This window comes from Syngnathus floridae, chromosome 19, assembly GCF_059516105.1.
Source record: "Syngnathus floridae isolate MCC-2025c chromosome 19, RoL_Sflo_1.0, whole genome shotgun sequence".
NCBI classification, from domain to species: domain Eukaryota; kingdom Metazoa; phylum Chordata; class Actinopteri; order Syngnathiformes; family Syngnathidae; genus Syngnathus; species Syngnathus floridae.
The window spans coordinates 5,975,943-5,988,151 of record NC_142431.1 but is presented as its reverse complement, the minus strand read 5'-3'; the positions used below and the strand labels follow the sequence as shown (position 1 = coordinate 5,988,151).

Below are 12,209 nucleotides of genomic sequence, written 5' to 3'. Positions count from 1 at the left end.
CCAGACCATCACATTACCTCCTCCATGCCTAACAGATGGCGTCAGGCATTCTTCCAGCATCTTTTCATTTGTTCTGCGTCTCACAAACGTTCTTCTTTGTGATCCAAACACCTCAAACTTGGATTCATCCGTCCACAACACTTTTTTCAAGTCTTCCTCTGTCCAATGTCTGTGTTCTTTTGCCCATCTTAATCTTTTTCTTTTGTTGCCCAGTCTCAGATATGGCTTTTTCTTTGCCACTCTGCCCTGAAGCCCAGAATCCCGCAGCCGCCTCTTCACTGTAGATGTTGACACTGGTGTTTTGCGGGTACTATTTAATGAAGATGCCAGTTGGGGACCTGTGAGGCGTCAGTTTCTCAAACTAGAGACTCTAATGTACTTATCTTCTTGCTCAGTTGTGCAACGCGGCCTCCCACTTCATTTTCGACTCTGGTTAGAGCCTGTTTGTGCTGTCCTCTGAAGGGAGTAGTACACACCGTTGTAGGAAATGTTCAATTTCTTAGCAATTTCTCACATGGAATAGCCTTCATTTCTAAGAACAAGAATAGACTGTCGAGTTTCAGAGGAAAGTTCTCTTTTTCTGGCCATTTTGAGCGTTTAATTGACCCCACAAATGTGATGCTCCAAAAACTCAATCTGCTCACAGGAAGGTCAGTTTTGTAGCTTCTGTAACGAGCTAAACTGTTTTCAGATGCGTGAACATGATTGCACAAGGGTTTTCTAATCATCAATTAGCCTTCTGAGCCAATGAGCAAACACATTGTACCATTAGAACCCTGGAGTGATAGTTGCTGAAAATGGGCCTCTATACACCTATGTAGATATTGCACCAAAAACCAGACATTTGCAGCTAGAATAGTCATTTACCACATTAGCAATGTATAGAGTGTAGTTCTTTAAAGTTAAGACTAGTTTAAAATTATCTTCATTGAAAAGTACAGTGCTTTTCCTTCAAAAATAAGGAAATGTCAATGTGACATTTCCAAACTTTTGAACGGTAGTATATATATATATATATATATATATATATATATATATATATATTTTTTTTTTTTTTTGGTATGGCGCAGCTGTGAGTGGCAGCCTCCCAGCAGTGTTCTCTCTTTTCCTCTTTATTTCCTTCTTTTCTCCTTTTCCTTTCTATTTGTCCATTCGGCGATGCTGGTGCCTTCTACAGCACCTCGGCGTGTGCAGATCGCTTCGGATCGGATATTTTTTTTCCCCTGGGTCTGGGATGGCTGCGCACAGCGGTCGGGACCGCCGTGACTCGACGACGGCTTCCTGCTCATTCAGCCGGTGCTAACCAGGTCCCTTGCCTTGGCCTCGCAGCCGCGACCCCTGTGGGGAGTCCGCTCCCTCGTGCTCGTCGGAACCAACGACCTTTGCCGTGCTAGCCCCATGATGATCATCTGCTCGTGCCCCGACTGGGTGCCCAGGACGCTGCTCACACGTTTGCCTGTTTTGTGATGTTTTGCCAATTCACGACCTCGGTCCATTGGGCGCCGTTGAACTTGGCTGCCTTTACACCTGTTTATGAACCCCGTGGAGGCTATGGGTGTTCTTTGGTGTTGGGGGGGGTGCGCTGGTTGGCCGCTGTTACTTTTTTTTCCTTTGTCTTGTTGCTTTGCTCTGATGGCTTTTAACTTTCGCACTTACAGGCTTTCTTTGTGGCGCCGTTGTGTGGCAGCCTTGTAAGAGCCTATTGAGTTGCGCTTATGCCATCTGTGTCTTTTATATACCCGCTCTGTGGTATGAATACTGCTGGGGCCTGAATTTCCCCAACCCCGGGGATCAATAAATGTTCAATCAATCAATATTAAACTTGGTTTGCGTTAGTGTCATGGAAAAACATGTCCAAAAGTGTGTGGTGATGGTACTGTGCAGTACCTGGTACTTAGTTTTTGTCCCAGATGTCAGCTGATAGCATGTGCTCACCTTCCCCCTGGTGGCGCTTGTGTCATTAAAAGTAACGACGTCTCATCTGAGCTCATCAAACACTTAAGCTGCTTCCATGCAAGGCCTGTCATCAATGTTTGTGAGCAATTAAATTCGCCCCACACAAACATTGACTGCTCAAATGTTTGAAACTGCTTTTCTGTCCAATAAATTAATCAACTGGAATGCAAGTCTTTGTGTTTTTAAGAGCAAATTTGCTTCACTCATTTGAACTTTTTCATGCTTGGTGGTTGGTGCAATGGCACTTAGGTTTTGGAAGGCAGTTTTCAGTCTCGATGTGAGCGGTGCCCTGCTGTCACTGCCATGGACACAAGTCTTTGACTGTTACTCTCCATCTCACATGTCTCAAAGTGACAGCAATTCAATTGCAGTCACTTTAATCATGATCATTGCAGTCACTTGAAGTCATGTGAGATGGAGGGTAACAGTCAAAGACTTGAAAACTGCCTTCCAAAACCTGTGCCACGTACCCAGCAGTACAAATTTACATAACTACGCTTACCTTTCCTTCAGCCAATCAGATTGTAGCATTTGCACGTCTGACTAATCAGATTGCTGCAAATTGCCAGAACCACGCCCCAATCACGTTATTGTCTCCGTTTACGCCAAGATGGGACCGGCCCTTTTTCTGAGAAACAAGCTCAGTGCTCCCGCTAATTCAACGTAATGGTGAGTTTTATTCATAAAATTTAATAAGTAATAAATTACTAAAAAATAATTAATAAAAATATTAAGTCGTTTATTCTTGTTTTTATGCCAGTCGTATCATTTTATTTCATCGTATTTATATATTTATTATACATGTATTATTTATTTATTTAAATGTATTATTCATTTATAGAAAGGCCGGTCCACGAAAATATTTCTGACACGTAACCGGTCCGTGGCGCAAAAAAGGTTGGGGACCACTGATCTATACTAGTCGCTTGTGAGCTGCTCCATTAAACCATATACATACCTTCCATGCACAACTAGTGAGAGTTCTATAGCGTAGTGGTTACCTCTCTGGACTCTCATCCGGGTGCCCTAAGTTCAAATCTCAGCAGGATCTGAAATATTTTATCATGGAAAAATTTGCAACACAGTTGCTCGTGTGCTACCCCATTAAACCATACACCTCCCTAAATCTTAGGCCTTGGGTGAGGGTTAGAGCTAGGGGTATGGTTGGGGCTAGGGTTATGGATGGAGCTGGGGTGAGTTTTGTGTTTAAAAATACATTTGGTGTTCAAAAAGTCTTTCTTCAAACTTGAGTCAAAAAGTCTTTTTTCAAACGAGTCTTGAAAAAGAGGTGGTCGTCTTATAATCGGGGTCATCTTATATTCGGGCCAATACGGTATACCAGGGGTGTCGAACTCTAGCCCTTGGGGGGCTGGGTTCCAATATGTTTTCCAAGTTAGCCTCGTTAAACACACCTGAGTGAAAACATCAGTTCATTTTCACGTTCTGCAGGAGCCTAACTTTTGACACAGGTGCACTTAACGAGGGAATCTTAGAAAACATGTTGGAGTGCGGCCCGAGGACTGGCGTTTGACACCTGTGCGGTATACCATGAGACCATATTGCCATGAAAATTTTGCCGCTCATTCCTGTAACCAAATTTGTTTAAAGTAATGGATAAATACAAATAATCGGGCTTGCATTTTAATATCTCAAATGGTCTTGTGGTTGAAGATTTTGCCTTGAGTCCAGGAGAACCATGTTCGAATCTCACACATGACTGTGTAATATGTAAATGTTACACAGAGTGGGACTCGAACCCAGGTCTCCTGATCACCAGACCAAATCTTATACCTTTCGTTCTCTGCGCCGCGGAAAATGTGATATTTTTGGGTAGTCACTCGTACCACCAGAAAGGTTTAGGTGACTTGTATTTCGATGCAGCTCTTCAAGCAGTTGCATGAAGAAATAAACAAATGCAATTGGGGGAAGTGGTTTGGCAATTGAGACCGCTCATGTCCCTCCTGGACCTTGTGATTACACTTAGCCCCCCCCCGTCCCCTCCTAGCAGCGGATGGAAGGACGTCGCTGAGCCCAGGTGGGGGACTGCCAGCGCCACGAACACCAAGAGTAGCTTCATTTTCACTCTGAGGGATGAGAACCATTTAATTAATTTTTTGTACTTGTACTACACATTGAGTCAAATTGCACTTATTTTTGTGGATTACTGCTTGCATGACGTGTTTGTTGTGATATGTCAGCGAGACGTCTGTCACATTTCTAACACAGATAACCTGTTAGCAGGAGAACATAAATGACGCGAGATGTCATTAGACAGCAGGACGAGCGACGGGGGAGCGAGTGCCTAGCGTGTGAGTGTCAAATCACTGCTCCTGCCTGCTGATAACATGTTGTCATCAGGAACAGAAACATGAGCTCGTTGGATCGACTGTCAATCATTGCACCTTCAGTAAAACGTTATAACTGTGAGGTTTGAAGGATTTTAAACTCTTCAAATGAGCGCAAAATGAAAGGCTTAAGTTATACAGTGCCATTAAAGTTCTAGGTATTAAATTATATTAAGGAAATATATAATTATTTGTTTTGGGTAACTATAACAACATTACATATCTCTGGAGTCTGAATAAATTAGTTGTTCAGTTTCTTAATATTGTTTTGCTGTGTAAAAAAAGTAGCAGGTGATGTTTACCAGTCAGCGTTTACCCACGGTAAAATAACCACTGCCAATAACTAAAGGCTCAGCTTCGCTTGCGCACTCGATTGTTTTTGCACAAATTTAACTGCAAAAAAAGGGAAACTTATCTCCAATTTCACGAGTGGGTTTCCTTATTTTCCCAACTTTTCGCGAGCGAACGATTTCAGTCAGCATGCTACCTCACGAAAGCACGTCAAAGCAAACCCGCGCTTAAAAAACGAATTCGGTCAAATATGCAACTGCCTCTTAACATCTAGATGAAAAATTTGCAAATAAAACTAGAGAAAGTAGAACGAAATGAGGAGAAATACGGCTAGGTCTCACCATGATGTTCCTCTGACAATTCGTGCAACGGTTAGGTTAGCATAGATGTGACGTCACGGCAGTCAGACTTAGCAACTGTCACGTCCACTGAGAGGCTTCCCAAACAAAAACACACACCAAGAATGTGAACTGCTGCAATTTATTGCCATTCATTTGATACATAGACCTTACACAGGGTAGTATGACAAATGCAAGTGTGTCATCACATTTAGTTGGGAACACAAGACATGACACTGTATATTATTTACGCATATGCTGTGACGCTCTAGTCAGCGGAAGACATTGTCGAGTGCCATACGAAAGTATTTGCCCCGCTTAGATTTTCTTTGTCTGCAGTTTCCCCAAAACACTTTCAAACTACTGTGACTGCTTGGAGGTTCAAATTGACCTACTATGGCTACTCTAGGATTGAACGGAACCACAGCGGACATCACGAGGTTTCAACTTGTTGTGCAATATTAATGAGGACCAACAACACTTTCTCCATAGGAGGCAAGCTGATGACAACTTGTTTACCAGCCTGATAATAACCCCACCTACAAAATCAGTTTTATACAATAAAATCAACTTTAAAAATCAGCCTTCATCCATTCCTCCGCCATGTTTTTTTAAGGCACATGTCAAAGTCACTGAAGGCAGTGCTGGAGAATTAGCGTCCCATGGTCGGCATAGTGACAGCCGGGCTCGTCACGGTGGCGTCCTCGGCTTTCCACTGTGACGTCACCGTCTTGATCTGCGTGTAGAACTGGATGCCCTACACAAAAATAAGCACGAGAACGGGGTTCAAGCTGATGATGACTTTTTGGTGGCGAGTGTAGGATTTTGACCATTTCTCACCTGTTTGCCATAGAAGTTGGTGTCTCCCCTGAAGGAGCCTCTGGAACCAGTGAAGGAGAACATAGGCAGTGGGACAGGAATGGGAACATTCACGCCAATCTGCCGAAAAGCACAAACTATTGTCACTGAATCATACATGCAGACAAAGAGTTTAATTATTTGCTAAAAGTCAAAATCATACTTCAAAATGACTTTTATTGCTGTACATAATGCCAGGCTATTCTATTTTAGCTGGGCTGAATTGTTTGCATTTTCATATACAATTCTATTTAAAAAGAGTAAATAGTAAAAAAAAAAAAAAAAAAAAACAATAAAATCAAATATTTTTAGGTTTGTTTCATTTTCTTGGCTTTGACTTTATCTCACCTGGCCCACATCCACCTCGTGCGTATATTTGCGTGCCGTGGCGCCGTTGGAGGTGAATATGGCCGTGCCGTTGCCGTAGGGGTTGCTGTTGATCATGGAGATGGCATCATCCAGGTCGTCGGCCTCCAGGACCACCAAAACCGGCCCAAAAATCTCCTCCTTGTAGCATGTCATGTCCGGCTGGGGACATCATTAAACACAATAAATTATAATCGCTTAGCCTCGAGCTGCTTGAAAGTTCAAACTTCTTATGCTTGGGAAAAAGCGTAAAAAAGTGTTTTCTCAGCTTCCTCGGGATATAAGCTCAGCGGGGTATGCAAGACTTTAACAGCTGTGGGAACACACTACAGTGCGGCAGAACTTTCCTTTATTATGGATTCAATGTTCTGTGTGAATAAATACCCTACCCGCAGTGAAAAGGAAGCAACGGTTTAAGTGTTGGCACGGTTTTTGTTCGTAGCGATGCGATTCTTACAGCGGCATCTGTGGTCACCCAACATTACATTTTAGCAATGGGCAGGCAAAGTATGCCCCCGAGCATTTGCAACGATACAACGCATACGTTATCAAGAATGCTCGAATATTTGTTGCTTTCACGTAGACAAACAAAACTGTATTTCAATGAGCATTTTTTAAATGATTAAATGTAAACACAATAGCTAGAGACAAAGATTTTATGGAGGCTCACCGTTACGCTGGCCAAGATGGTGGGTCCAACAAAATTGCCATTCTCATATCCTTTGACATTGACGTTCCTGCCGTCCAGCAGCACCTGGGCGCCCTCATTGACGCCGCTCTGGATCAGAGACTCGACGCGAGCCTTGGCCTCGGGAGAGATGAGCGGTCCCACGTCAGCGCCGGGCTGGTCGCCTGCACATTGTCCGTCGTTAATCGACAATACGTGCGTGAGACTCGGCGAGGCAATGTTTACCTGCGTTGACGCGCAACGATTTGGAGCGCTCCACCAGCTCCGGGAGCCACTCGCGAGACTCGCCCACAAAGATGGCGGTGGAGAGAGCCATGCAGCGCTGGCCAGCCGCTCCAAAAGCGGCGCCCACCAGCTGATTGATAGTGTTCTCCTTGTTGGCGTCTGGCATCACCACGCCGTGGTTTTTGGCGCCCTGGGAAAATGCAAGTGATGAATAGTGACTAAAGATGGAAAAGAGTAAGACTACTAAGTTCTTTGCATTAGGAACAAAAACCACGTACCATGTTGGACTGCACCCTCTTGCCGTTCTTGGAGCCTCTTTCGTAGATGTACTCTCCCGCCTGGTTGGATCCCACGAAGCTGATTGCTTTGATGGCAGGATGGTCGCAAATGAAATTGACAGCTGCGTTCAAACACAGACACAAGATTTAAAATCCTCCTCTGAATAGACGCCACGCTCGCATGACTTATGCCGCCGACCTGCGTGCTGCCCGTGGATGATGTTGAGCGTGCCGTCAGGCGCTCCGGCATCCTGCAGCATCTTGGCCAGCAGCATGGTGCATCCGGGGACGCGCTCCGACGGCTTCATCAGGTAGGTGTTGCCGCACACCATGCCGATGGGGAACATCCACAGCGGGATCATGGCGGGGAAGTTGAAGGGAGCGATGCCGGCGCACACGCCGATGGGCAGGCGGTAGGTGTATGTGTCCATGTCCTTGGTGATGGACGGCAGCGTCTCGCCCAGCATCAGCGACGTGATGCTGCAGGCGTGCTCCACCACCTCTGCCCGAGCGACAAATTTTAGTCACGCTTGAAATCAACAACAGATATCGGGGGTTGCTGTGTTTAAGCAAGCCGTTCGGTTAATGTTTTCCACTTGCTGAAGCTGTCGATTGCCTTTGGGTAAAATGCAGCGTGCTAGTAAATCTTAACCTGATGGCGCACCTGCACACGCCACCGCCTGTCTTTTCTGCTGATAATGGAATGCCGCTCGTTACTTTGAACTGCGCCAAGCAATGCTTTGGCGAGCGGATCTTAATTCTTCAACAGGAGTGACGGAAAAGAGATAAAGAGTCTGTGGTGATTTAGCTACACGAGAGGGACAACAAATATATAAAATGGGGAGTAGTATTTGTAGCACTTGAACAGTGGAAGGTTTTGTGGGCTTACTGACAAGATATATATGTTGATGCATGAGTATTATTAATAGACAGCCATTTTGCTTTGACCATCATGACGATTTTTTTTTTTTTTTTAACAACTTTCCATAAATTTCACGGTCATCCTGCTCCAGAGCATTCCATTTAGCGCCGTAGCTAGCGTCCGAGTCAGCCGAAACTGTGTTTTTACTGTGGACGAGCGTGCGACAGTTGGTGGCGGATTTCTTTTCCTATCACCAGAAGGGGGGGAAAAAAAAAACCCCAGAGAGAACAAAATTGTGTTTTTTATCGCGGCCCATTAAGCGGCCAGCAGCGATCAATCCGGAGACGACGCACATAAAAAGCTCACTGGGACTGCTTAGGAAGCCTTGCGCTGCAATCCACTGTGCAGCTGTTTTTACTGGAAACACATCAATCCATGAAGATGAATAACAGCAGAAAGTCAGGGGGAAAAAAAAAAAAAAAACCATCCCTGGGGGGACTTTTAAATTGATCAATAATATTTAATTTGCCTGTTGCAAGTCGCATTTTGTTTGTATTCTGCCAATATGCAAACTGTGATTTAAACGAAGGAAACGCAGTACTGAAAATGTGCTAACTTGTTATTGTGTTTTATTTTCGACTCTGATTCTAAACTGGTGTCATTGCACCTTTTCCATAAGTCACTTCATAAAAAGTTTGTTGTTAAAGATGAATATAAATAACTTGTTTTGTTTTTGCAAATTAGATACTTTTACTCACGCAGTCCTCGGAAGACATCACCTTCGGCATCAGCCAGAGTCTTGCCTTGTTCCAGCGTGATCATCTTTGCCAGCTCTTGCTAGAATTAAAAAATAGAGAGCGACAAGGTTAGGCAAAATTCAATGGCGATTGCACAAGTGAAAGAAAAACTTGTTACAATGTTGTCTTTGATGAGCTGCTGGTAGCGTAGGAAGATCTGCTGGCGGCTTAGGATGGATGTCTCCGACCAGGAGCGGAAGCTACGGGAGCAGGACTCCGCGGCGGCCAGCATCTCCGTCTGCGTGGCTTTGGGAACACGGCCCACCACCTCATTAGTGGCCTGTGAGGGTGGCGAGGAGCAGAGACGGTCCGTTCAGACACACTGACTGCAGTCCTTACTTCAGCTTGTGCATTAACATTTACAGCAAAATCTTTTTCTGGTCCTTAACAACGTTGTAAATTTGACTCGCGTATTAACGAGCCATCATAAGCTTGCCAGAATGTTGCTGAGGCCTCGGATATCTTTTGTAGTACTTGTTTTACCTCCTCTAAGTTGCTTTAATAGCACAACAAAGATGGCATATGCATGCATTTATAAATACTTACAGGGTTGTGAATGTCGAGCCATTCTGATGTGTTGGACTCGACAAACTTCCCATCGATGAACAGCTTGGTGGTGGGCTGCAGAGGTCACACAAATACATGCTCACGTGCTCAATAGACAGATGGGTTTACACTTTATTTTGTTCAAGTGACCCGCCCCCCCCCCAAAAAAAGTTTGTTCCTTGAGGTAAAACACGCGAGAGTTTGAAAGGGATGTGTGTTTTACGGTTTTCTTTGTGAAAAAGTAACGTGAATGACTTGTCACAGTGACGCTGATCAATGTAACGTTGTGTCGGGGAGTGAGGATAGTTGCAGAGTGTGAGATCTCTTCTTACCACAGACGAGTAGCACATACGGCCCAGCTGCACGGGGGATGTCTGGAAGGTATTTATAAAACAAATTTGGTTAACATTTGACCTTTTTGTTCGCGTAACGTAAACTAACCCGTATCTTATGTAAATAATCAAGATAAGTTTATTCAACACACTATTTAACTAAATAAGCAGATACGGACGACTGATCAAACAAGTCTGACGAGCAAGCAGAGCTGCAGCGCGTGCTACAAGCTAGCCACGTAGCTGGTTAGCTTCAACTCACTAGCTCAAGTCATAACGGGACACTTTAAGACTTTTCTTTGCTTTACCTTCTTATTCAGCACGAAGCGGAGTATTGCAGCCATTGTGGGAACTAAGGTTACTGTTTTAGTCCTTCGAGTGACCCACCACAGAACGCGTAGAAGCCGTCCAAACGTTCACTAGCAAACATGGGAGACGGGGGGGCGGGGCTGGGAGTTTAAACGGCAATCTATATACCGACAGGAGAGCTCGATGTTTGTTGCTTTTATTGTTCCATGCTGTTTGTGAATCGACTAAAAACGTCACCGTGGCTAGGCTTCCTTAATAGGCGGGACGTTTTAGCAGCAGACCAATCAACAGGCGTTATTTAACCGCCGCCCCAATATCCTAGAAGCTGATTGGATGCTCTTACACCGTCATCGGAGTTGAACTTGTCTCGAGTTCAAACCTCCTGGGAATGTATGCGTCAAAAAATGTCAAAAGCTCTGCGTAGCAACGTCAAACCAGTCAAAGTATTCTAATTTTACAAACTCGATCTTTATTTTTCAAGCATCAAAGCTCGCTTTGATACAAGCTGAAGGCAAAGCAAGCGACTCGAGTCGTCGAGAGCCTGTTTCCATGACAACATGAGTACACGCAACATGGAGTTCTTGCAGTGGAGTTGCGAGGATGTTGCAAAATGGATTGAGTCCATAGGATTTCCGCAGTATAAAGTAGGTTGACATTGTAATGCTAATCAGACACAACAGAGGACGACAATAGTGATCGTAATCATTCACATTGTTTCCATGGCAGCTGTGCTTCACTGAGAACTGTGTCACAGGTAGAAAGCTGATCTTTGTGGATTGTGTCCACATGCCAAGACTCGGAATCACAGATTTCAAACACATGCAGGTAGTAAAAACTACTCACAACGCTTAAAATATCAAAAACAAGCATAAAATACAAGCTGGAATAAGGTTAAAGAGACTGCAGCACACATTGTACCCAATATATGCCATCTGCTTGCCAAACACTTGTGTGCCTTGATTTGAATTCATTAAAATGACTCACACGCATTCATTGGCCCTTTAATTAGGTTGCACCTACACATTGAATGACACTCACTTTGCATTGATTAATTTAATACCCCTTCTCATAAAGCTGAATGTTTGGCAAAATATTGGAGACAGCTTGTATTGGCTCTCATTGTTTAAAATTACAAGTCTATCATCAAAAATAAAAAGCTGTTTTCCCCTCGTCTCTATGTCTGCTAAATTAGCTCAGTGCGTCTGCTCTAGTGTGTCAGCATCATGGTGGAAGCAGGTGCAAACAAATAATGAAGGACTATTTTACTCAAGATGCTCGCACGCACGCACACTCCTTCATCTGGCTCTCAAAAGACGAAACGCTCTCAATTCTCGGCGAGATGAGAGCACCAAACAAAAAGTTAGACAAAGGACTCCCTTTCGCCCTTATCCAACTTTTTAACGTACTCACCCGCCGTGTGCTCGGCAGGCTATCGCGGCACGTGTGCGCGAGCTGCTGGGCATCACCGAGGTCCTGTGGAGTCGCAGCATTGCCGACCCGCCACGGGACATCGAGGGCCTCTTTTTGGAGATGAAGAGTCGCACGGGGGTGAAGACCGATGAGCTCACCCCTGAGCAGCTCCTGGAAGACATCAGTCACTGAACCTCTGTAGGTTCCAGACGACACACTTTCATAGTTTATTTCATTAATGTCAAACGTAGAATCAGTCAGTTTTTACAAGCACTTGAAATTTTACAGAAATTTTACAGAAACTACTAAAATATTTAATGTTGCAGGGATTTTCGTGATTTGGTACATTCCACAAAGAAATCCTCAATATAGCGGCAAACACTGGTTTGTGTGTGTGGAGGCACGTATTGTATCAAACGCAATGTTCTGCCCGCCAACTCTCTCGGTGACTCACTCACTCACTTGCGGGTTCTGACATTCACAATTCCCGTCCGCCAAGCGTTGTAATTATGGCCGCTGTAAAGTGTTTCTATGACAATACGCTGCATTTAAATATATGTGATATTCTTTGAAATAATCATGATTTAAGAGTCCCGCTGGAGCTTTCA

The 12,209-nt window shown here is 44.3% G+C and overlaps 2 protein-coding genes and 1 long non-coding RNA gene across 3 annotated transcripts; 1 reads left to right on the top strand and 2 right to left on the bottom strand.

Annotated features, from left to right (window-relative positions):
- Nucleotides 1-3,807: 3,807 nt before the first annotated feature.
- LOC148381876 (uncharacterized) lies at nucleotides 3,808-4,990 on the bottom strand. Its single transcript, XR_015854424.1, has 2 exons — nucleotides 4,934-4,990; nucleotides 3,808-4,040 (listed from the first exon to the last, which is right to left on the bottom strand). It is a non-coding gene; the product is annotated as an uncharacterized LOC148381876 (long non-coding RNA).
- A 66-nt stretch (nucleotides 4,991-5,056) lies between these two features.
- On the bottom strand, nucleotides 5,057-10,357 carry LOC148381875 (methylmalonate-semialdehyde/malonate-semialdehyde dehydrogenase [acylating], mitochondrial-like). The gene is made up of 12 exons (XM_088362236.1): nucleotides 10,191-10,357; nucleotides 9,883-9,924; nucleotides 9,551-9,625; nucleotides 9,123-9,284; nucleotides 8,966-9,044; nucleotides 7,545-7,847; nucleotides 7,346-7,467; nucleotides 7,068-7,257; nucleotides 6,825-7,006; nucleotides 6,137-6,316; nucleotides 5,771-5,869; nucleotides 5,057-5,687 (listed from the first exon to the last, which is right to left on the bottom strand). The coding sequence occupies exons 1-12, from the start codon at nucleotides 10,224-10,226 to the stop codon at nucleotides 5,583-5,585; spliced, it is 1,575 nt and encodes a 524-aa protein (XP_088218362.1). The 5' UTR covers nucleotides 10,227-10,357; the 3' UTR covers nucleotides 5,057-5,582.
- Nucleotides 9,776-11,924, top strand: LOC148381874 (sterile alpha motif domain-containing protein 15-like). Its single transcript, XM_088362245.1, has 4 exons — nucleotides 9,776-9,931; nucleotides 10,673-10,835; nucleotides 10,918-11,016; nucleotides 11,620-11,924. Exons 2-4 carry the CDS (start codon nucleotides 10,749-10,751, stop codon nucleotides 11,791-11,793), a joined length of 360 nt encoding a protein of 119 aa, XP_088218371.1. The 5' UTR covers nucleotides 9,776-9,931; nucleotides 10,673-10,748; the 3' UTR covers nucleotides 11,794-11,924.
- Nucleotides 11,925-12,209: the final 285 nt, after the last annotated feature.